Raw genomic sequence first — 24,590 nt, forward strand, 5'->3', positions numbered from 1 at the left:
GCAACCCGACTGGAATTCTGATATATCTAAATGGCAACGTTTATTTCCGTCTGGTATTCCAACGACCACAGACGGGTAATGACTTCATAATATAAATATTTAATTATATTATCACTTTATTTTATTTAGTATTGATTTAGGAAATTGCAGGGATGCGTCTGGCTATTTTGTTTTCCATTTTATGCTCTTGTGGAACGGTAAATAACTTATCAAGCCGATTTGCACGGTGAGTATTGTCCATTACATGTTTGAAGACATTCAACGTGAAATTTTTGTGCTCACTACACGTATTTATTATGCAGGATGGGTATGAGTTGAGGAAACATTTTTTTATTATACTAGCTAAAACATCGTGGGAATGAAGCTAGAGACAATCTTCCTGATATTGTGCGAGAATTTATTAAGGGCATCAAGTAGATCTTAATAATTTGTAATGGATTTAGTTTGACCATCGCTCAATTTGTTCCATGGATATGTCGTCAATTTGTTTTTTATTGTTATGACTTTTCATTGTAAGTAAGGTGAACTTTTATTATTAAGTAATTGTGCTAATTTTATATAGTCTCTACATGTAAAAAATAGCATGCATTACATTTGTAAAAAGCCCGTGGCAACGCACGAGCATTCTACTAGTTTTATATGGCATGAAATTCATAGCTCAGAAAGTAGGTTCTATTAACTTCAGAAAAATCAAACACGACTATTCTACTATGCTTGCCATGCCCTTTCTTAATGATGGTTGCCTCTTTGGATTTGATGGAGAATGAGAAAAAAACAAGGTATTTTCTAGGTTTATAACATATGAAGGAAACATGAGGCGAGAGGGATGAGAGAAAAATAGTTTTTTAGGGTGCCTCTTTGTCTCACTTCACGCGAAAAAAGAGGGAAGCATCGCCTAAAGGGAGGCGTTGGATGGGCTGGTGCAAACGCATGGGATACCACAACCTCATTTTTGTTTTTGTTTTTGTTTTCATGTTTTTTGTTTTGTTTATACTTATGGATATTCTATATAAATATATTACAAGAAACACTTGATATAAAAACATTTGAAGAACATGCTAACCAAGCATTTAAAATATGTTGAATGTGTATGGAGAAAACGTTTCTCATGTATTAAACAACAAATACAATGTGTATGAAAAAATTTGATCATGTATTTTTTTTGTTAATCAAGCATTTGAAATAATGTTTGAGCAAGTATTTGAAATATGTTAATCAATCATTTGAAAAATGTTAAATGTGTATACAAAAATTTGACTATGTATTAATCAAGTATTTAAAAACTGTAAAAGGTACATAGAAAAAGTGTCACAACATATTAAAGAAACTGTTAATCTTGTATTTGAAAAATATTAAACGTGTTTTGTAAAATGCATTAGGTATATAAAAAATGTACCATGTGTATGGTAAAGTAGCATTAAAATATAAGATTTCAGAAAATATTAACCATGTAGTTAAAAATGTTAAATGTGTATATAAAAACATATCTGATTTATGCAAAAAACTACTGAATGTGTACTGAAAAACGTTGATATATGTTGAACAAAATAAAACTGCTGAAAATCGACAAAGAGACTAAAAAAATGGAAGAAGCTTCAGGTGCGTGGCGTTTTTTAGACTAACCCCCTGTTTGGATGTAGGAAAAACTGGCTCGGAATTGAATTGATCTGGAATACCAAATCCAAGATGGAAAGGAATTGGACTTCAATTCAAATTTTGTTGTTTGGATATGCTTGGTATTTGTTGTTGGAAAGAGTTTCCTCATCTCTTTGTTTGGACCTCAATACGGGCCGGCTTAGATCGGGTGGCCTTGTTGGCGATCGCGTCGTATATGTCGCAGTAGGCGAGGTATATACTCCGCGATCGAGGCGTTCCCGAAATCGCCCTATTCCTCCGCTCTCGGCGACCCGTCCCCCCGCCGGCCGCCGCCTCCACTCTCCGTCGGACAGCGGGCGGCCCCCCCCCCCCCCCCCCCCCTCCCCGGGAAAGGCCGCAACACGGGGAAATCCGAGGTGGAAGGATGTCGGGGTTCGGCGACGGGTACGTTGGCACGGCGCAGGACGCGGTGAAGATCCGGCGGCTGGAGAAGCAGCGCGAGGCGGAGCGCCGGAAGATCGAGGAGCTCAAGAGCAAGAACGCCGACGGGCAGCCCGGCCTCCTCCAGTTCGGCTCCAGCACCTCCGAGGTAAAATCGTCGTCGCCGCGTCCATCGCGGGTTTGGCCCGCGACCGAATCTTCGTCTGCTTACCGGTTGATTCGCTTTCTAGCATGCATATGTAGTTGAATTTAGATGCTGTTGGGCCGATTCGCTTACTGGTTGAACCGGGTGTGCTTTAGCACGAGTAGATATTGTAGGATTTGGCAGCCCTAATGTAAGTAGTTGTTACTTTTGTTGGTAGAGAATTATGTATTGTTGTTGCCATGACATGGTTAGTTTTTCTCGGATAACTGTACTCAGAAGATGCCAGTTCTTAGCCTTGAAAAACATGTATGTGGATACTTACAGATTTGGTAACAATGTTTGCTTGATGGCTCACAGCTAAGTTTGATAGATCCTGATGGGTGTGGTGCCTGTACGCTGTTTGATTTTGGCATTTGAATGATTCACTTAGGAATACCCAGAACTAGCAGACTGGGAGTATTGATTCTTTTTTTTAGAATTCTATGTATTTATTTTAATTTAAGTCACTGGGTGGATTTATTTTATCCAATCTTTGACATGGCTTCTTTACAGGATTATAGAGGTTTTTGCAAGTAAATGTATACCGTGCAGCTGTATTTTACAAGCTAACACTAAGAAATGTGATTTTTAGATTCTTGAGACTGCATTCAAGAAGGAAACTGTTGGCCTAGTTACAAGAGAACAGTATGTTGAGAAGGTAATAGACAGACCATTTATGTACATCAGCCTTTGCTTTTCTATTCCTGGGCAAAGTAAATTTTGGTTACTTAATCTTCACCCATTGCCTGCGCAGAGGGTTAACATACGAACTAAGATCGAGGAGGAAGAGAAAGAGAAGCTTCAAAAATTGCAACAAGAGTGAGCTTGAAATACTAGCTTGGCTGAATCAGAAATTTTCTTTAATTTGTTTCCTTATGCCAATTTAAGTGTTGTGTTGTTGGTTTCAGAGAAGAAGAATTGCAAATGCAGAAAAGGAAAAAGAGGAGAGTGAGGGGAGATCCACGCTTGTCGTTCTATGATGACATTGGGAACGGAAGTGACGAGGATGAGTTTGAGAACCGTATGATGTTCTCACCTTTTCATTTTTATTTATTCATGTTCTGTTGGCTTTACTAGTGTTACTATTTCTCAAGCATATATCATTCCAGTTTCTATAATCAGGTCATCTGTGACTTCACATTGACTCTGGATTTCCCTTTGACTGTTTATCTAGTTTTGTGATCAAGATTGTTGCTTGCAGTTTGGACGTCGTATTTCTCTTTCATATGCTAGCACAGCTGAGACATTGTAGATGAATTCCATTTGATAATCGGACATATGTCATTCCTTTGTATGTATTGCTCTTGTCTGTTCACAAATCGGTGTTGCGTTTTGGTATTCAAATTAATCCAGTCAGCCGTTCGTTTCAACAACTCATTGTTGACTTCAGTGATGTTTTAGGCCAAGGATCCCTATGTTGCATTTTTTCCAGCTGCATTTCCTGCTTTGCAATTTACTTTGTTTCAAGTGCAGGCTGCAACGTTACCTTGTTGTTGTCATGTCCTGAGTTTTCGCATAGAAAGTTGTGTGCAGATGGCCTTCCATAGAAAGTTGGAAATAACTGAACCTAGACTAGATAAAGCAAATGATCGGTTCCTGGTGACAGCTACAGAACATGATTATGATTATGTTCTGTTTATTTACAATCTCACTGTTTGTGCTCATAGTTCCCTGGGATATGTATTGACCTATCAGCACTGTTTCTTAATACCTAGACGCTTTGAACTACTTGTGAATTATCTGAGTGTATGAACATTATGCTCATTATTCATTACAGAAGATACTCAGAAGAAACAACTTGGAAAGGATCCCACAGTTGAGACAAGTTTTCTACCTGACAGGTATGTCTTTTAGTTTATGATTACTTGGAATGTTGGTTGTTATTTTCAAGCTTTGTTTAACCCTCAAGCTGTTTGCTAAGAATGATCCTTCAGAGAGAGGGAGGCAGAGGAACAAGCAGAGCGAGAACGCTTGAAGATGCAGTGGTCGCGTGAGCAAGAATTGGTCAAAAGTACTACCACATGCTGATAGCATAATACCTTTTAATCTAATGTGTATCTTTCTCTTTCGGATTATTCTTGCATCAGAACTGATTAAACAATCATATCCCTCTTTTAGGTGAACCTCTTTCAATCACATACAGTTACTGGGATGGTACTGGTCACAGGAGAGCTATCCAGGTGCATTTCTAACGCTGGAAAAATTGTTCCTCTTTTGATTGTTCTAAAGACGTGAACTCTACATTTCAAACAAATCCTTCTACACCCCCAGGTGCGTAAAGGTGACTCTATTGGAGAATTTTTGAGGGCTGTTCAGCAGCAGCTTGCTCCGGAGTTCCGTGAAGTACGGACAACATCAGTTGAGAACCTACTCTATGTGAAGGAAGATCTCATTATCCCTCATGTACGTAATGTTTGAGTTTGTTCCCTAATAAATTGCAGTTTTGTTTTTGTTGTAATAAGTTTTATTCTGTTCCATTTAATGTTTGTTATTTTGATTTGACAGCAACACAGCTTCTATGAGTTAATTATTAATAAAGCAAGGGGCAAGAGTGGACCGGTAATGCTTGTTCCTTCACTACTACTGAGAATTTTTATTTCTTTAGTACTCCCTCCGTCCCAAAATAAGTGTCTCAATTTTGTACTAACCTTAGTACAAAGATGTATCAAACTTAAGACACTTATTTTGGGACGGAGGGAGTATGTTGACTATTCTGGAGCTTTCCCTTGATTTTAAAACATGGATATATGCGAACTGGCACGCGTCTCTTATATGTGTGAGTTTCTGGTTTGCATCATCGTTATCTTATAACTGCTCACCGCTTTTCTATCACCTATATCATCAAAGAGCACTTATATATTATGTGCTGTCTTGATTATAGTTTAACTCACAGAATGCCGATGGTGAGACTACAATGTATAAAGAAAATCACGTAACACTTGTTCCTGTTCAATCACACAAGAAACTTTTGTTTTTCTAGATAAACTCTAAATGATCCAAGGGGTTGAGGTATTATTCACTGACGCTGATTTCTGTTACCAGCTTTTCCACTTCGATGTTCATGAGGATGTGCGTACCATTGCTGATGCAACAAAAGAGAAGGATGAGGTGACTCACCAATCTCTTATATTTTTGGTGTCCACATGCTGCATTCCAGAATCCAAGTGTCTAATAATGTCATGCTTGATGATTGTTTGTAGTCTCATGCGGGGAAGGTTGTGGAGAGGCACTGGTACGAGAAGAACAAACATATATTCCCGGCCTCGAGATGGGAGGTTTGGCACCGACCTTCTTATCCTTTCATACACTTTAGGCCTTGTTCGGTTGAACTTCTCTTGGAGAGGTTTGGAGAGGATTGAGGGGGATTTTGACTTGTAGGGGCTTTAATCCTCCCCAATCCACTCCAATCCCCCTTCAAATGCCTTCCAACCGGACAAGCCTTTAGGATGATCTGCCGAGGAACGAACACGCTTTGTTTGTCAGCAAATTTGTTCAGACAGTAACCACCTGTATTCCCTTGCAGATCTATGACCCGACTAAGAAGTGGGAGCGCTACACGATCCATGGAGATTAAATTTCGCAGCATGATTCAGCATAGTTTGAGAAGTGAAGTGTTTCTACTTTGGATTTATGTAGCAGCTAGCACCGCAGTTTTGCTAATGCGACATCCGAAGATCATCAGTGTTATTCTCTGCAACGATTTTTCCCTTCCTGAACCGTAGTTAACTGTACACCTGTATGCTCCTGAAAACTTCCATGAACTCATTTGGATACTTGGATATAGCGGCCGCACATCTTCTTTTCGACGACTATGTTCTGGTTAGTCTCCTTGGTGCTTTTGATGCCTGCGCAACCGGCCATCGATCTGTGGAACGCTTTGCTATGGTGTTGTATTTCCAATGTGAGCGACATGTCTGGTTGCATGCTGTTGAAGGATACTTTCGTGTAGTACTGTATATCATACTTCTCCGATGCAGATATGGTTCACACACAAGTTTTTCCTGACCATGCACCACTCAGTAATGCCTGGGTTTGACCATCTGCTGAGTGTGGATTGAAAGTAGTTCCATTCTGATAGCAGAGGAGGTTTCATCGCCTAATGCTCTGTCAACCCAGTGATGACACAGAAAAGTTCAAAACACAACTAGCTGTATACTAAATTGTTCTGTGTTAATTTTTCAAATGAGAGGCGGCAGCAAGGTTAGAGACCTCCAATGCACCTAATGCCCTAACTGTTGGAACAGGTGAGCACACCAAAAATCCATCTGACTCGATCCATCATCTGAATTTGAAATCATATCCCTGTCTGGGCTATGAAGAAGATGCTCTCCACTCCATGCAACGCAACACACACCTTTCTCCTACTACCACTACACACTGGAGTTGCTCCACAAACTGAGCTCGCACCAAACCCTCTTCCACCTCCGTTAAAACCCTACACCACCCATCGCCAAGCTACTCACACCATCGATCTCACCATCATCGCCATGGCGTCTTCTTACCTCGCAATCCTAGTGCTGGTGCTACTCTTGCTAGGGTTCTCCGGCAGCGCCGTCGCCGTCGCTTCCAGCTACATCGTCAGGACCACCGAGCAGCAGATCATCGCCACCGTCGCCCCGGCCGCCTTCGCCGACGCCGATGACGGCGGCCAGAGCGACGCACAGGGGCTCCCTTTCCTCGCGTCCCCCTCCGGGTCGTTCGCCGCGTACCTCCGCCGCGCCGCCGTGGGCGATGGCGGCGGCAACGGGGACGTGTGCTACGTCGAGGTCGTCCAGCAGCAGGGGGGCGGCGGCGGGACCAGCAGCGTGTGGGAGTCGGACTGCACGCCGGTGGGCGGCACCGAGACCTGCGACCTGGCCTTCTCGCCGGTGGGGCTCGAGCTCTTCGCCGGCGGGCACTCGCTGTGGGACACGGCTGTCGACTCCGACCCCGCGATGCTCAGCCTCGACGGCGCCGGGGACATGAGGATCGTCAGCAGGGACGGCGTCACGGTGTGGAGGACGAGGGACGAGCCGTGGACCGGGTGGAGGTGCGGCGCCTCGGCCTTGCCGGTGTCCTCCCCTTCGACGGCCACCGGCGCGAAGCTCCTGACCCTGCCGGCGGCGACGTCGACTCTCGCCAGCCCCTGGGGCTCGGGCTTCACTTTCGGCGACCAAACCGCGCCACCACTTGACACGTTGCCGGACCAGATGCTGCCGCCGCCACCGCCAGCTGACGACGACGACGATTCGGCCGGCTCGCCTGACCTTGTGCTGCCACCCCCGCCGCCGCCGCCGTCTGACCCGTCAACGGACTGGCCGGACCTGCAGCTGCCTCCACCGCCGGCGGACATGTACCCGATCCCCGAGTCGCCGGAACTGCCTCTGTACTCGTCGCCACCGCCGGCAGACATGCACCCGATCCCCGAGACGCCAGAACAGCCTCTGTACTCGTCGCCACCGCCGTCGGACACGCACCCGATCCCCGAGACGCCGGAACGGCCTCTGTACTCGTCGCCACCGCCGTCGGACACGCACCCGATTCCCGAGACGCCGGAACAGCCTCTGTACTCGTCGCCACCGCCGGCGGACACGCACCCGATCCCCGAGTCTCCTGAGCAGCCTCTGCACTCGTCGCCACCTCCAGCTCCCCCGACCCCCTCTGACCCGCCCCAGACGCCACTGCCACCCGTCGACACGCCCCCACTCGTGCCATCTCCCGGCGCGGGCATCGCCACGCCACCGGCTTCATCGGGCGAAGACAACGTGCCACTCTCGCCACCGCCTCACGGCACGCCGCACCCGCACCACCTTCCTGTAGGAGCCTCACCGCCGACGGTGCCGGGCGCGGTGGCGCCGATCAGCGGCGGCCATGGCCCGCTCCCGCTCGGGCAGGGGCAGCATGGGCAAGGGCAGCATGGGCAAGGGCAGGGCGTGTTCGGGCAGCAGCAGAACCAGCTGCTGAACGGCGGGGGGCAGCCGCTGGAGGACAGCGCCGGCGGGTGGTCAGGCAGGGAGCGCGGCGTGAGCCTGGCTTGGGTCGCCCTGGTGGCTCTGGCTATCGCGTTTTAGTGTTTCACATCGTCCTCGTTCTCAAGTTTGGGGCACATCACTTGTGTAGTTTTGTTTTCTGGGTTGGGTTCGTTCTGGGGCTAAGACATGTTTGTTGCTAAATTAGTTAGGGAGTTGTGATTGTGTTGATGTGTTGCATGTATCGGCAGTATGTTCAGGTGTTTCCTATTTTTTACTTTTAGCAGATTTTCTTTATCTATCCTTAATGCCCTCCTTCACAGTAACATTTTTTGTTTCGGTACACCCCCTCCCCTAAAACGTAGAAGGAGAAACGCATACCCACCTCGTATTGATACATTATACAAGCAGTCATACGTATACCCACCTGCACTCTCATGCAATCACCAATTAGTGCAAGTGTGTAACCGCAAGCGCCATGTCAATTTCAGCATCTTCTAAGTATTTTGAAAGGTTTACTGGCAGGCCGCTACATATGTAGACGGGCACTATATGTCCACCACGATATTTGCAGCGGCATATCCGCATATGTATCCCGCTGGAGTGAGCAGCCAACGAGTTATTTACACCACATGGACGGAGGATTATGTCCATTACTGATGACTTCAATTTATACATCTGAAACCATCCAAAGTACGGAGACAATGATGCGTGTAATGAAGCAATATATTCGACTTCTCTAGTAAATTCAGACGGGAACACTTAAGTTGGCTAGCCTATATATATACAATATATGGGAGCAGTATGCATGGCAAGCTAGGTTCGAGTCACAAGAGGAAGAGGACTCGATTGAGTGATCACACATTCACACTGATCAGTGATCACCATGTTGATGCTGGTGGTAATATTTGCACTAGCATCACAAAGGAGAATATCTTCAATGGGAATTGGTGGTGTTGGGAAAGGTTGTCAAAATGTGTATGGATTCCAATTGGTGGTGTTGGGAAAGGGTTGTCAGGACCCCTCCCCTGTTCCTGCGTGCCGGTTCTATCAGGAGAGGTAGATCTATCAAGGGACGGCTGGGATAAAACGATAACGGTTCGGTGAGTGAAGTTGGCGCGACCGCTGATCAAGCATCCAACGGCTCGGAGCTACTCCCGCATCGCTGTTCAAGTTCAGACAAGCGCACTAGCTTCTTCCTTTCTTTTTCTCTGCTTTTCGAGTGAACTGGCTATATAATGCCCCTCACACCAGCCCGTAGAGGCATGTAAAAGATTGTGTGGGTACAAACCCTAGCCGCCGGTGGCGTGCTTTATCCATTTCCCCCAAGATCCAAGCAATAGAAACCCTATTCTCCATATTTTCCTCCTCTGAAGTTGGTTGTTAGAGCGTTTCTAGCTCAAGCCCGTAGCTTGACCCTGACAATTGGTATTCAGAGCCACTCGATCTTTCGGCCGGAGGGGCAGCAGAGGAGTAAAGCTTCAAGCATGATGCAGATCTAGATCCAGCAGAAGGTAAGCTTCTCAAATCCCACCACCCACCCTGTTGTGAGAGAGGTGCCATGACTGGCCAATGAGAGTCGATGGTTACAGCCGATTTACAGTTGGCATCGTTGGAATTAGACATTAAGACTCTGCAGAACAATAGAGAAGAGGATAGAAGAGAGTTTCAAGAGTTTAGAACGATGGTTAGCAAGAACTTTGTTACCATGCAAGGAAATTTTGATAACATCCAGGAAAATTTTAGAAAGCTGTTGATGGATCAGGGGGCTGAAGAGGAACAACACGAGCGTTCTGAGCAGGGTAGTGCACAGAAAAGAGTTGAGGAGGTACATTCACCTGTAATTCCTGCAGGCAGACCCAAACAACTCGTTAATTGTACACCACCTTCAGTTCAAGGCCATGAGAAAGAGGTTCCAGTGATAGTAGGGGGCACTGCTGTGTTAAGAGATCATACTGGGAAGGAACTTAATTTAGATGGTTCAACAAAAGCACCATATAGACATCCTAATTTTACCAGCAACAAAAATGAGGGATAACAAGTAGTTGGGCATCAACAAAACTTCCAGTTGCAACAAGTAGAGACAGGGGTGATGGAAGAATGGCCTGATGGACAGAGACAGAGGCAATATTCACCATCTGATGGTAGTAGACAGGTGTTAACAGTAAAACCTGCAAAATTGAACATTTCTGAATTTGAGGGAGTGGACCCTGAAGCTTGGATTCAGAATCTGGACCAGTACTTTGTTGCTGCTAGGACTCCCATTGAGCATAGGACAGAGTTGGATGTTTCTTATTTAAAAGGGCCAGCTGTGCGGTGGTGGAGAGGAACAGGGTATTCTCCTAACAATGTGCCCTGGCATAAGTTATGTTCTTGTCAGACAAATTTGCTGTGGAGTCTGCTTGTGATATTGTTAGCTCATTTCATGCAATACATCAAACTTCCACCTTGTCAGTTTATATTGAGCAGTTTGAACATCTGATGAATGTGATGAGAAGAGAAAACCCTGGGATACCAGATAGTTACTATGTAACTAGTTTTGTAGCTGGCCTGAACAATTACACAAAGAGTCATGTGGAATGTTTTAAACCTAAGGACCTGTAGACTGCTATGTGGTATGCTAGAAGAATATAGAAGGCTCAGCCACCAGTACAAGTGTTACCAGCTAAGCACTATGTGCCACAGCCTAGGAGACATGTCACTTTTGAGCAACCCAAGATTGAGGGCAATCCTGCAACACAAAACAGAAATGCAACAATCCAACAGGCCAAGCAGAATCAAGTGTGCTACAAGTGTAGGGAACCTTGGGTTCCAGGGCACAGGCAGGTGTGCAAAATGAGTCAGAAAGCTCAGATTCAAGCATTGCAAGAGGATGAAGTGCCTCAGACCGTATTTTTCACTGATTTTGCTGATCCAGAGTTGGATAACATGGAACAGTGCCAAGATGAGACTGTTTTGCAATTATCTATGCATGCAGCTATGGGAATTGGAGCTATCAGAAACACCTTTGTGCTCACCATCAAGGTGGGGAATACTGCTGCAGTTGCTTTGGTAGACAGTGGCAGCACTTCTACATTTGTATCTCCAGAGATGGCAGCTAAATTGCAAGTGAAGGCCAAACCTACCCAGAAAGTGAAAGTGGCTGTTGCTAGTGGTGAAGTATTATGAAGTATTTTGAAAGGTTTACTGGCAGGCTGGTATATATAGACGGACACTATATATATGTCCACCACGATATTTGCAGCGGCATGTATCCCGCTGGAGTGAGCAACCAAGGAGTTATTTACACCACATGGACGGAGGATTATGTCCATTACTGATGACTTCAATTTATACATCTGAAACCATCCAAAGTACGGGGACAATGATGCGTGTAATGAAGCAATATATTCGACTTCTCTAGTAAAATCAGAAGGGAACACTTAAATTGGCTAGCCTATATATATATACAACATGTAGGAGCAGATGCGTGTCAAGCTAGGTTCGAGTCACAAGAGGAAGAGGACTCGATTGAGTGATCACACATTCACACTGATCAGTGGTCACCATGTTGATGCTGGTGGTAATATTTGCACTAGCATCACAAAGGAGAGTATCTTCAATGGGAATTGGTGGTGTTGGGAAAGGTTGTCAAAATGTGTTTGGGTTCCAATTGGTGGTGTTGGGAAAGGGTGTCCAAACACATCACTGAATCTAAGGATTCCAGCCCAGCCGGCGAGCCTATAGGTTGCATGGTCCCTCTCCGTCCGCCGACCATGGAGTGACTATTATGAATATGATGTTCAAGCCTTCACCAGTTTACACAAGCACGCTTCTTATCCTGCTTGCCATATTCTCTAAGTGGTCGTTACCACACCTTGTAGCTTTCAATGGATTCTTCATGTGCTTCGACAGACCCCTTGACAGTCTATGTTGGTTTTGCATTGTAATTGAATCCCCATAGTGTTGTACTTCGGTCAATCTGGATATAACTAACTTTAAGAAATACTAGCATGACTTACTAACTCTTTTAGAAAATCTTAAGAGGACTAAGACCAGACCCTTTATATCCGTTTCAAACGCTCGGACAGCCCGTCCGTTCAGTGCCTGATCACTAAAGAGTGACTCACACAGACGCCCTCAACGGGTCTCAAACACCCGGGCTGACCGGTACCCCTCATATCCAGCCGAAATATGGGGGCGGATAAGAGGGACTCCGGGCACATCCGCCTAACACGTCCGGCCCATTCACAACCCTATGGCTGTCCCACAAAAAGCCGCATCCGGCTCATCGCTCCAAAACCCTAGCTCACTCACTCTCCTCTCTCGCTCCGCCCCCTCCTCTTCCCTTACCGAATCCGACGAAATGACGAGCTCCGGCAGCCGCTCCAACAAGCGGCCTGCGCAATCCGTGCCTCCCCTGCGCCATCCTCTGGCCCCACCGAGTGCTGCTCCCCCACGTGGGCAGCAGTGGGTGCTTGTGCCCGCCACGCCGGCCTGGACACACACGTCGAAATGCCAGGTTATTGTGGTAGTATTAAAGAAGCACTATGATATTGCTGATTTTTTTCTACATGATCTCCGTTTTATTCAATGTGGATGAAGCTTCTTGCAAGAGAATGGATATGATTAGAGAGAAGCATCGAGAGGAGGTAATAAAAGCCATAGGAAGTGGTTATAATAGCATTGGCACTGGGTTTAATGAGGAACAAACTCTTCGAAGAGCCAGTGAGACACGTTGAGGCTCACAACTACATGACACTTTCAAGTCTAGTGAAATTGTTCTCATCATATGTCTGTTCTGAAATATGTTGAGAAAGAAGGTAAAAGTGATAAGAAATGCCATAAACGTGGTCGCATAGCATATTTTGAGACCTTCGATTTTTTTATTTGCACAAATGAGCCGCAAGAACTAAGGGATAATGGATGGGACTCACTTCTTGAGAAGGAAAATTCATTTTGTGAAGAGCATCACATTGAGAACACAAATATGGAGGACCCGTGTGTTAATCGGCACAAACCACGACAAAAAGACAATGAGACAAACCTTCAAAATTACAAGATTGAGTGTCTCAATTCTGTTATTGATTGGCAACTTCAAGAGTTTGATGACCGCTTCAATAAGGTAAATTACGCATTGCTTGGGCACATGGCTTCTTTCAACCCAAAAGAATATTTTGCTGCTTTTAACTTGGATAGCTTAGTGAAGCTAGCTGGGTTTTATCCAGATGACTTTGATTCAAGAAAAATGGATGATCTTGATCCTGAACTTTGCACTTACATTGACAATGTGCAAGCAGATGAAAGGTTTGCCAATTTGGACGAAATTGTTGATCTGGCTAAACTAATGATGCAAACAAATAAGCATGTTACGTTTCTTTTGGTCCATCACCTTCTAAATCTAGTACTGATATTACCAGTTGCCACAACATCACTCGAGAGATGTTTTTTCAGCTATGGATGTTATCAAAAAGAAGTTGCGCTAGAAAATGGATGATCACTTCATGATTGATTGTCTAATTTGCTATGTGGAGAAATATATATTTTCTACCATTACCAATAATGCAGTTTCTAATCTTTTTAAGGCGATGAAAGATCGAAAGGCGACACTCTAAGATGTGAGTGCCTTCACAAGATTATTTCATTGATAGTACTTATTCTAAAGTTGTCGTGTTTTCAATGGTCTTCAATGGTCGAGGAAAATGAGAAGCTACATGGAGCTACAAAGTTATTTGATACTACTCTATTTATAATATGTGAACAAGTGATTTTACAATTTTATTGAACGGGTATGTCTTGCATTCTTTAGTTTTTAATGCAACACAATGTGTGATATGTGATACCATTTTTTTCTTCTTTATACTGTTTTTGGGTGCTACAATTTTGTTGTAAGGTAATTTAAAATTAGACCTTACACTTTATATATTAGTACCAACTTCTCACAACGAGTTATTGAGTGAACCCAATGGCCAAAATTTCTAGCTTTACCCCTGCCCTTGGCTACGTCGACGGCGACTGTAACGACACCACTGCCGCCTAAATTGCCGCGGACGACACGCGCGTCCAGGTAACCTTCTAGATACACCACCCGCCGTTCGTCTCGTATTTCACGGTCCACTCCTCCAACATGAAACTCGACGCGTTCCCCAAGATGTCCAAGTTCCTCACGACGGACAGCGACATTTCGCTCCTCCGTGTCCCGTGCTTGCCACTAAACCCCTTCAGCGATCAGCCCGCTAGGAGATTCTTCATCTACCGGATCGACTACGGCGCCGACGAGAAGCCGCCTTGGCCACCGTGATTCTCGGAAACGAAAAAAATACATTTTCTCCTTTACCATCCGCGAGAGACATATTTTTGCTTCCGCGAGAGGAATAGACTTGCTTCTGCGAGAGGCATGGCTCTACATGTCGAAAACAAAACAAAAAACAAGTTTTTTCCCTTCCACGAGAGGCGGGATTTTGCTTCCGCTAGAGGCACGACTATGCTTGAGTTGGAGGCACGGCCGTGCCTCTCAAAAATGAAAAAAAAATGTTTTCTTTTTTTTTTTCTTACCGCGAGATGCACGTATACGCTTCCGCAAGAGGCACGATTTAAGAGATAAAACGTTTTAAATAAACGGATCGATAAAAAAAGGACTCTCAGGTTAAAACGATGGCAAAAGTGATCTTTAAAAAAGTAAATATTAATTGATAATTAGATATAAAATAATAATTTTCCTTGGTCTTCTAATTTTTTTTGAGGGGTAAAACACTGCTTTATTGATCACTAATACGAATTACAGGGATAAGGGTAGTATCAAAGGGTTGGAGGAGCCACACATGGCGTCCCTCTCCGAGATGCAGAGCATGTTTAGCTAAGTGATGAGCTTCCATATTGGATAATCTACCTTCATAAGAAAAGGATATGTCTTGAAAGTCAATCGTCCCTTCCTTGATTTCCTTGATGATGGGGGTTGTGACACCACAAGATCCTGAGTTGATTTCTTTAACCACATTTAGACAATCAGACGTCACTGCTACCTTTTGTAATACGAGATCCCTTCCCAAAGATTGTGCTCCGCGACAAGCTAATGTTTACAAAATATGAGGATCCGTTAATCCATGAAAGACAACAGCTGATAAACCCAGGTAAATGCCTTGATCATCCCGACACACTGCACTAACAGTGCCGATGGGTTTTTTTTGCAAACTGCGCCATCGACATTCACCTTTGTCCATCCCGCGGGAGGCGGAATCCATCTGCGTTCATTAGATTGCACCGGTCTTGCATGTGATATAGGTGCTTTTACCTTGGTCACTTCCAATTCAGCTATGAATCTGTTGATAAAGGAGTGTGTTGCCCATGGACTTTGATGTTCTCCTTCGTGGATCAATCTCCGTCTCGCGAACCAGATAGACCATAGTGTGACCCTGATCTTGACCAACTCCTCCGCTGAAACCGACGCTATCATACTGAAAAGCCACGACCGTGCGTCTGGTTCCGTTGTAGCTAGCATATGCTCGACTAGCTCTTGGTCATGTAGCACCCAAACACACCGTGCCATTGTGCAGGTAAGAAGGGAGTGGAGCCAAGAATCTTCTGCTCCACATATCGCACAGGATGGGGAGGGTGCCATATGCCGATGATGACGAACATCCGCTGTGGGCAGCGTACTTTGTGCAAGTCGCCACAGAAAGACCTTGATCTTTGATGGAACCTGAATCCTCCACAGAGTGTCCCAGCATCTCTTTTCACTGGTGCTGTCAGCCGGACCGCCGCGTCCCTCGAGCCAGGCCTCCCGTCGAAGTTTGGTTGTAATGAGCATGTGATAACAGGACTTTACAGTGAACTCTCCCTACTTCTCTTGTGACCAGGCCCAAAAATCATCATATTGACTTGTGTTGAGGGGAATGTTGAGAATCACGTTAGCGTCTAACGGTAAGAAGGTTTAATTGATCAGTTCCCGCCGCCATCTCGCTGAAGTTTGGTCGATGAGTTCTGCTACCAGTGTCGGGCGGTGAGCCGTAAGGCACACGATTGGTCGCATGGAGGCTTCCTTAGGGAGCCAGTTCTGGTTCCAAATCTCCGTAGTGTTGCCGTCTCCAATCCGCTTGATCAGGCCTATCTTGAGCACTTCTTTACCTTCGATGATTGCAGGCCATATCTGTGATAGGTTGTTTCCAAGCTCAGCATCCAAAATCGAAGTTGAAGGGAAATATCGTGCCTTTAGGATTCTGGCACTTAAGGATACCGGAGACTTAAGCATGCGCCAAGCCTGTCTTGCAAGGAGGGCTAGGTTGAACAGTTCCACATCTCTAAACCCTAGTCCTCCTTCATATTTAGGTCGTGTCATCACTTCCCACGAAACCCAGCTCGTCTTTCTTTCCCCATTTTTGCTGCCCCACCAAAATTTCCTTATAAGAGAATTGATATGGAGACATAGTCCACAAGGTAGTTTGAAACACGCCATGGAAAAGACTGGAACAGCTTGTGCAATATATTTGATAAGTACTTCCTTCCCCCCTGCAGATAAGATTTTCTCCATCCAGCCTTTAACTTTATTCCAAACTCTGTCTTTTAGGTATTTGAAAGCCCCATTTTTGCTGCTACCCACATCTGTGGGCATCCCCAAATATTTATCATTCAGACTTTCATTCTGCACATTAAGAATGTTTTTGATAGCCTCCTTCACCTCGGGTGCACATCCTTTACTGAAGAAAACCGAAGATTTGGCTTGGTTGATTTTCTGTCCAGAGGCCATGCAGTAGGTCTCCAACAAAGAAGATACCATAGTAGCTCCCTCACTACTAGACTTGAAGAACAGCACATCAGCAAAAAGTAAGTGACTAACCAGCGGAGCCGTTGGTGCCACTTTAATTCCGTAGATAGGCGATGACTCATTGTGGTTTTTGAGGAGGCACAAAAGGCCCTGTGCTGCGAGCAAGAAAAGGTAGGGTGATAGTGGATCTCCCTGTCGAATCTCTCTCGTAGGGGTAAATTGATCAAGTTTCTTCCCGTTCAGTAAGACCGAGAAAGTAACCGAGCTAACCATCTTCATAATAATATTTACCCAAGCTGGTGCAAACCCCAGTCTGGTCATCATGGCGCTCAAATAGTCCCATTCCAATCGATCATATGCTTTCATCATATCCAGTTTCAAGGCACATAACCCATTCCTCTTCGATTTACTCTGTTTCATAAAATGCAGGCACTCGTAAGCAGATATTATGTTATCCGTGATAATCCTCCCCCCAACAAAGGCAGATTGTTCTTTTGATATGATCTCCGGGAGGATGGATTTCAATCTTTTTGTTATAACCTTGGACGCTATTTTGTAAATGACATTAGAAAGACTTATCGAGCGGAATTGAGTAAGAAGTGTGGAACTAGTTACCTTAGGTATCAATACCAAGATAGTGTCGTTCAAGATGTTTACCTCTTCTTCCCCTTTCAGTATTTTTAAGATGATTGTGGTGATCTCAGTTCCACAAACATCCCAATATCGTTGAAAGAAATGGACGGGGAACCCATCTGACCCCGACGCTTTGATGGGTGCCATTTGAAAGAGAGCCGATTTCACCTCTTCCTTAGTATACTCCGAGGTCAAAAGATTGTTCATCTCGTTGGTAACTTTCAGAGGTACCCTACTAAGCACCTCCTCCATATTTGATGTGCCCTCTGATGTATAGAGATGTTGGTAGAAATCTGTCACCATATGTTCGAGCTCGTGGGCATCATCAACCGTAGTGCCATCCTCCCTTACTAGGGATTGAATCTTATTCTTGCGCCTTCGTTTGCTCACCCGCAAATGGAAAAATCTGGTATTTCTGTCACCTTCCTTGAGCCAGGTAACCCGTGACCGCTGACGCCACATAACCTCCTCCCTGTGATAGAGCTCTGTCAGTCTATCTTTGATCTTTGTTTCAATCCGCGTAGGTTCCGTTCAGCTCGGATCCACCTGAAGGTTTGCCAGGTCCCCATTCAGTCGTTTGATCTCCTTACGAACATTGCCAAAAGTGGTTTTATCCCAGCGTCCAAGACCTTTTGACAGAGCATCGATTTTTCCCTTTAGTCCTGCCACTGTTGCGACTCCTGGACCCTGCCAATGTTGTTGCACTTCCTCTTGGAAACCATCATGAGACTCCCACATCACCTCATATTTGAAGGGTTGTTGCCGGACTTGTCTGTCAAGTTGGCCTTCGGTCTGAAGCAAAATAGGGTTATGATCTGAAGTGGCAGCCACTTTGTGTGACAATATCGCATGTGGGAAGATGCTATACCATTCCCCACTTGCTAATGCTCTGTCTAACCGTACACGGGTATAGTTACCTCCAGCCACCCTTCTCTAAAAAGTCCACCTCGGTCCGTTAAATCCAAGATCAGACAGTCCACACACATCGATGGCGTCTCTGAATCCATGGACCTGCGTCATACTGCGATGGTTAGATCCCTCATACTCGTCCAGTCGAAGGACCTCATTAAAGTCCCCAATGCACAACCATGGGCGGTCATTTGCAGAGGCTAATGACCGTAAAAGTTCCCAAGTTATACCTCTTTCCTCCACCCGTGCTTCTCCATAGACCACCGTCAACCTCCACTGTGGCACCCCTGGCATGGTGATTAGAGCAACAGTGTGATATTCAGAATAGACAAAAGTCTCAAGCTTTATTGAATTGTTCCAGAAAATTCCCATACCACCACTCCTTCCAGAACTACTGACTGCAAAAGATAGATCATAACCTAGTGAGCTTGCTAAGCTTTCTACTCTACCTCCAGGAAGTTGAGTTTCCACAATGCAAACCACTAGTGGAGTATACTGCCTCGCTAGATTGCGAAGCTCACGAACTGTCTCGGGTCTCCCAGCCCCTCGACAGTTCGAACAAAGCACGCTCATTGAGCCTGGCGGCGCTCCTCGAAGGAGCCCGCCAAATCGCTCTTTGAGTTTGTCAATTTATCGGGTGAAGATCCCGCCCTGTGTTTCTTCCTATCACGTGGTGTTACATACGCACGAGGAGGTGGTGGAGTCTGCTCCGGGCGCCCCATGTCTTCCGCTATATTGGGACTGTGTTGGTCATCTTCCCCCGGACTAGTCGGCTGTGTTGCTGCAGATGCAGTCGACAGGTCGAGCCGTTTCTTTGCAGAAGATTCAGCTTGAGGTGGTTTCTCTATTCCTCCTTCCTCTTGCTCCATCGGCATTGTTTTCATGGGGCTCTCAGCTGTGTCCTCCATGTTTTCGGTGTCGCTCATACCTGCCTCTTGGGAGGATCGTTTCTTTGCTGTATTCGCTGCCCTACTATTTGCAGCAGCATGTCCATGCAGACCTCCTCCCCTTCCTCGACGAGGCCGATTGTGTGGGGGGTTTGAGTAGCTGTTATGAGGATATTGGGTAGACGCTAGTGTACGCCTGTTAGCTACCATCCATTGTCCGTACTCCACCTCATCAGGGCCGTGTATGCCATCTCCACACTCCTTCAGGACGTGACCCATGATGCCACATACCCCGCAGAAAAAAGCAATTTTCTTATACTTCACCGGTAGCAGTAGGGCTTCCTCTCCTGTGATCTTAAGCGAGGTAAAACGGACGAGTGGTTCATCTATATTGATCTTGACTCGAACCCTCACATAATTTCCTTCGAAAACCCTATTAGGGTTCATCTCCACGCTCTTCACCTGTCCGATACGGCGAGCTAGTTGATCTAGTACCACTTCCCTCCGATATAGTTCGGGGGTATCATGTATTTGTGCCCAAACTTGCACCCGATCAAGGGCCACTGCGTGCGGTTTGCCCTTGCCGTCGTATTCCTCGATCACCACCATCAAACCCCTGAAGATCCAAGGGCCTTGGTGCATCACCCTGTTCCAGTCCCCAACATAGAAAAGCTGAATAATGAAGAGGTTGTCATCCACCTCGCGTATCCCCGGATCATATGCCAAATGCCATACAAACTTCATTGTTGTTTTGAAAGATTCAACACTAAAGGATTTGGTCGTATTCACTTTAGCAACTGCAAGCCATCGCGTCGCCTCTGCGAACTTTGAGATCTCTTCATCGTCCACCATCACTGCATCTAATTCAGATTCTTTAAGCTTCATGTTCTTCATTGCTGACTCCAGATCTATCGGGGCTTGTCCCTTTCCACCCCCTGGTTCGAGCCACGAGGGGCATCGGTCGATGAGGAAGCCATCGCGAGAGAAAGCCTCCGTCACGGTCGAGATGAGTGCGAGAAATCCTCCCAATCCTCAACGGCGGTAATGAGCTGCCCGAGTAGAAAACCCTAAACCCTAGTCGCCGCGAGGGTTAGTATTTGCCTGACCGTATGGGTTGCTGATTCTTTCGTGGGGAACGAAGGACGAATCTGTTGCAGTTGCATTGCATCGGGCTCCAGGGCCGAGCGAAGGAGCCATCTCCCCTTGGTCTTCTAATATAAGCTAGGTCTGAAAATGCCAAAAAAAACTGGCCCTTAGTCCTGCCCACGGTCCAAGACAGAAGACATTAGAGCAAGGGACAATGGCGGACACGAAAAGTTGGCATTTCCTATTTGGCGTCATAGAAGCCAGTTAACATGCATTTTTGTTAACGGGTGGCGGTGGCATTCATTAATGGGCCCGTTCATCGAGGCGTTATTTGGTATTTTTTAATAAAATCGTATGAACTTATTTTAATATTCATGAACTTTTTAAAATTTCAAGGAATACTTTTTAAGATTGATGAACTTTCTTCTAATATCGATGAACTTTTTTGAATTCTGATAAACATCTTTTTTGAAATTGGATGAACTTTTTAAAAATTTATGAACTTTTTTTTCAGTTCAATGAACTTTTCTAAAAACAAATAAACTTTTCTGAATTATTTTTGATTTTTTTGCAAATTTATTAAACTTTTTAAAGAATTAATGAACTTTTCCTAAATTGGATGAACTTTTTTCATTTTTAATGAACCTTTTTCAAATTGATACATGTTTCCTCTATTCACCTCGGATTCCATCTCTGGTTATTTCCTTGCGTGATCATATTTGTGTCCTCTCCGGTTTGGTTTTGTTTTTCGTCTGTGTCCAGGTTTGTTGGTCTGATCCACCTTTGAGTCACTCCCCAATAATAAAGCAAGGATAGTTTCTGTCGTCCGTCGTGGCTCTTTTGCAGAAAGGCCCCTGTATTTTCCTCTAATTAACTCGCAATCCGTTTATAAATGAGGCCGAACCGTTTTTTCGCATTTTACACAAGACCCCCTTACTTTCGTGCTAAATAACCCACGGTCCAAATTGTAGTCAGAGTGAATCGTTTTAAATTTTTTTATGTAAACCTCTCACATATGCGTTAATAACCTCGAACTCCATTCCGAATAAATATGTATTTTCAAATAACAATATCTTTTAAACCGTAAATTCAATTTAAACATGTTATATATGAAACTTGATTAAAAAAATGTGTAGAGTTTGAATATGTTGTTATTTTACATGTTAAATATATTTTTAAAAATACTATATATGATACAATACTAATCAATATTTGTCTTTATTTCGTATCGACTATTTGTATTGTAACATGTTAACTTAAGCATTAATATTTGAGAAATGTTATAATCTTTGGACATGATGTACTTGTACTGGGTTCTTTCTTTGTACATATTTTATAATCGACCTTACGTACGTGTCTTTTTTTTAACAGTATCCGCGCTCGTTTTTACCAATGGAGTACACTTTTTTCATTGTTCATTTTTCTCCCGTTGCAACACACGAGCATTTGTGATTAAATATAAAACCCTACAACCAACGGAGCAAAACCCGCGCCCCTCCTCGACCGTCCCTTCTACAGCTTCAATTAATCTCCATGGCTCTCATCTTCAACGGTGATGGCACATACTCCATGGTCTATCCCGAGGGCACGTCGCCGATGATCTGGCTCCGTCCGGCCGACCGGCCGAAAACCGATCCCACACTTTCCCCGCCCAAGTCGGTCCTCCTCGACACCCTGGGCTACGTCGACGGCGAGTGCAACGACACCACTGCCGCCTACGTCGCCGCGGACGGCAGGCGCGTCCAGGTGACCTTCTGGATGCACCACCCGCCGCTCGTCTCGTGTTTCACGGTCCACTCCCCCGGCGTGAAACCCGACGCGTTCCCCGAGATGGCCAAGCTCCTCGCGACGGACGGCGACCTCGCGCTCCTCCGCGTCCCGCACTTGCCACTGAACCCCTTCAGCGATCAGCCCGACAGCAGATTCTTCGTCTACCGGATCGGCGGCGGCGCCGCCGGCGAGAAGCCGCCTTGGCTTCGACAGCTCCCCAACCCTGACAAGCTCATGTTTACGGACCATACTGTTGGTTTCCTGAACTACGGCACCCACGGCCAGGCCGACGATCGGTTCTTCGCCGCCGCGTTCTACCAAGAGCACCCGCTCAGGCCTGGCGGCTCCGTCAAGTTCTATATCAGCCTGTTCGACTCTGAGACGTGGGGATGGACCAGGAAGGAGGTCTTCGTCGATTCCCCGGAGGCTTACCGTTACAGGTTCACGAACAAGGCGATCACGATCGGAGGAGACCGCGGCTCGATCGCCTGGGTCGACCTCTCGAATGGCATCCTCGTTCACGACCTGCTCCTGCGCAACGACATCCTTCGTTACATCCCGTTGCCGCCGTCGGAGTTGCCCGACCTCAGAACCAACTCTGTGCGAGACATGGCTGTCGTTAACGGTTACCTCAAGTACGTCAGTATGAGGTAAGCCGTAGATCGACTAGGCATAGATAGATCCGGAGTTACCATGTACTCACCTAATCCCGAGCCCGATGAACTCCCTGCTCCGGCCATCGGTGCCGGTGTAGTCGTCGGTGGCGTGAGGGAGGAGGTGTGGTCGTGGGTGGTGCTTCCCGTGAGCACTGCGCTAACCCTAGATCGGAAGGGGATTTAGGTGGGGAGTCTGGCGGCGCGGTGAACCTCGTACCGTGCGCCCCGGCCCCCACCACTTTATATATAGCGCAGGTCACAGGGGTCCACCAACCATAATGGGTTGGGCGCCCCCGATCAGGGCGCATAGATCAAGGGCCCGGTGGGCCGTTGGGCCCACGCGGAAGAGATCAACCTAACATTCTCCCCCTTGATCTCAACTTTCACTTTGATTTTATACTTTTATTTGTTCCATCACATATAGGCGTGTAGAGCATGTCTCATCGTCACAGCTTAATTGCCGATAGAATCATACACCACAACACACCTTTTGTTTTGAAACAAAATTCATTTACTTCTGGGCCTCTTATTATCCACGGATCATAGGCTTTCCATCAAACCCATGCCGGCTAAGTGTTCCTTGAACACACTGGGTGGTAAGCCTTTCGTTAGCGGATCCGCAAGCATATACTTCGTACTTATATGCTCGAGACTTATAGTTTGATCCTGGATTTTATCTTTCACAACATAATACTTTATATCTATTGTCTTGGCAGCATTGCTGGACTTGTTGTTGTGAGCGTAGAATACTGTGGGTTGGTTGTCGCAGTATATCTTTAGTGGCTTGTGGATACAATCTACCACTTTCAAGTCGGGTATAAATTTCTTTAGCCATATCACCTACCCGGTGGCTTCAAAACATGCTATGAACTCTGCTTGCATCGTAGACGATGCAACTATGGTCTGTTTAGAGCTTTTCCATGAAATAGCTCCCCCTGCGAGAGTGAACACGTACCCAGACGTGGATTTTCTATCATCTCTATCTCCCGCAAAATCGGCGTCGGAGTACCCTTTTATCTCTAGGGAATCAGATCGCCTATATGTCAGCATGATTTCCTTTGTGCCTTGCACATAACGCAAAGCTTTCTTTGCCATCTTCCAGTGCTCTTGGCCTGGATTTGCTTGATATCTACCGAGTACTCCGGTGATAAAAGCTAAGTCACGGCGTGTGCACACTTGCGCGTACTGTAAACTTCCAACAACCGAAGTATACGGTACTGATTTCATTTCATTGAGCTCATACCGATTCTTGGGACATTGATATTTCCCAAAACTATCGCCCTTGACTATGGGAGCAGGTGTAGCTTTGCTCTTATGCATATTATACTTTTGGAGAACTTTCTCTAAATATGCTTTCTGTGAGAGTCCTAAGACTCCATTCTTCCTGTCTCGGTGAATTTCAATGCCCAAAACATATGAAGCTTCACCAAGGTCTTTCATGTCGAAATGTGAGGATAAAAACTTCTTTGTCTCTTGTAGTAGACCAATACCATTGCTTGCAAGCAAGATATCATCCACATACAAGATTAGGAAAATATATTTCCCATGTTTAAACTTAGCATAAATGCAATTATCCTCAACATTTTCTTGGAATCCAAATCTTTTAATGGTATCATTGAACTTGATGTACCACTGTCTAGAGGCTTGCCTTAGCCCATAAATGGATTTCTTTAGACGGCAACCTAGATCTTCCTTGCCTTCCATGATAAAACTCTTGGGTTGTTTCATGTAGACATCTTC

The 24,590-nt window shown here is 45.5% G+C and overlaps 2 protein-coding genes across 2 annotated transcripts; both read left to right on the plus strand.

Moving 5' to 3' along the window:
• The first annotated feature begins 1,925 nt into the window (after positions 1–1,925).
• On the plus strand, positions 1,926–6,033 carry LOC123400119 (protein XAP5 CIRCADIAN TIMEKEEPER). The gene is made up of 12 exons (XM_045094530.1): positions 1,926–2,185; positions 2,814–2,879; positions 2,976–3,040; positions 3,130–3,242; positions 3,999–4,062; positions 4,156–4,232; positions 4,340–4,401; positions 4,493–4,624; positions 4,727–4,780; positions 5,264–5,329; positions 5,422–5,496; positions 5,745–6,033. The coding sequence occupies exons 1-12, from the start codon at positions 2,021–2,023 to the stop codon at positions 5,793–5,795; spliced, it is 990 nt and encodes a 329-aa protein (XP_044950465.1). The 5' UTR covers positions 1,926–2,020; the 3' UTR covers positions 5,796–6,033.
• A 583-nt stretch (positions 6,034–6,616) lies between these two features.
• On the plus strand, positions 6,617–8,477 carry LOC123397533 (extensin-like). The gene has a single exon (XM_045092060.1). It carries the CDS (start codon positions 6,709–6,711, stop codon positions 8,269–8,271), a length of 1,563 nt encoding a protein of 520 aa, XP_044947995.1. The 5' UTR covers positions 6,617–6,708; the 3' UTR covers positions 8,272–8,477.
• The last annotated feature ends 16,113 nt before the right edge of the window (positions 8,478–24,590 follow it).

The sequence above is a fragment of the Hordeum vulgare genome, chromosome 5H (assembly GCF_904849725.1).
Source record: "Hordeum vulgare subsp. vulgare chromosome 5H, MorexV3_pseudomolecules_assembly, whole genome shotgun sequence".
Lineage (NCBI taxonomy): Eukaryota > Viridiplantae > Streptophyta > Magnoliopsida > Poales > Poaceae > Hordeum > Hordeum vulgare.

Bases quoted from the DNA above. Each gene is read 5' to 3' on its own strand.
- LOC123397533 (XM_045092060.1), top strand. From the start codon at position 6,709: ATGGCGTCTTCTTACCTCGCAATCCTAGTGCTGGTGCTACTCTTGCTA.
- LOC123400119 (XM_045094530.1), top strand. From the start codon at position 2,021: ATGTCGGGGTTCGGCGACGGGTACGTTGGCACGGCGCAGGACGCGGTG. The intron at 4,625-4,726 runs GTACGTAATGTT...TTGATTTGACAG, and splicing joins AAGATCTCATTATCCCTCAT to CAACACAGCTTCTATGAGTT. The intron at 5,330-5,421 runs GTGACTCACCAA...GATTGTTTGTAG, and splicing joins CAACAAAAGAGAAGGATGAG to TCTCATGCGGGGAAGGTTGT.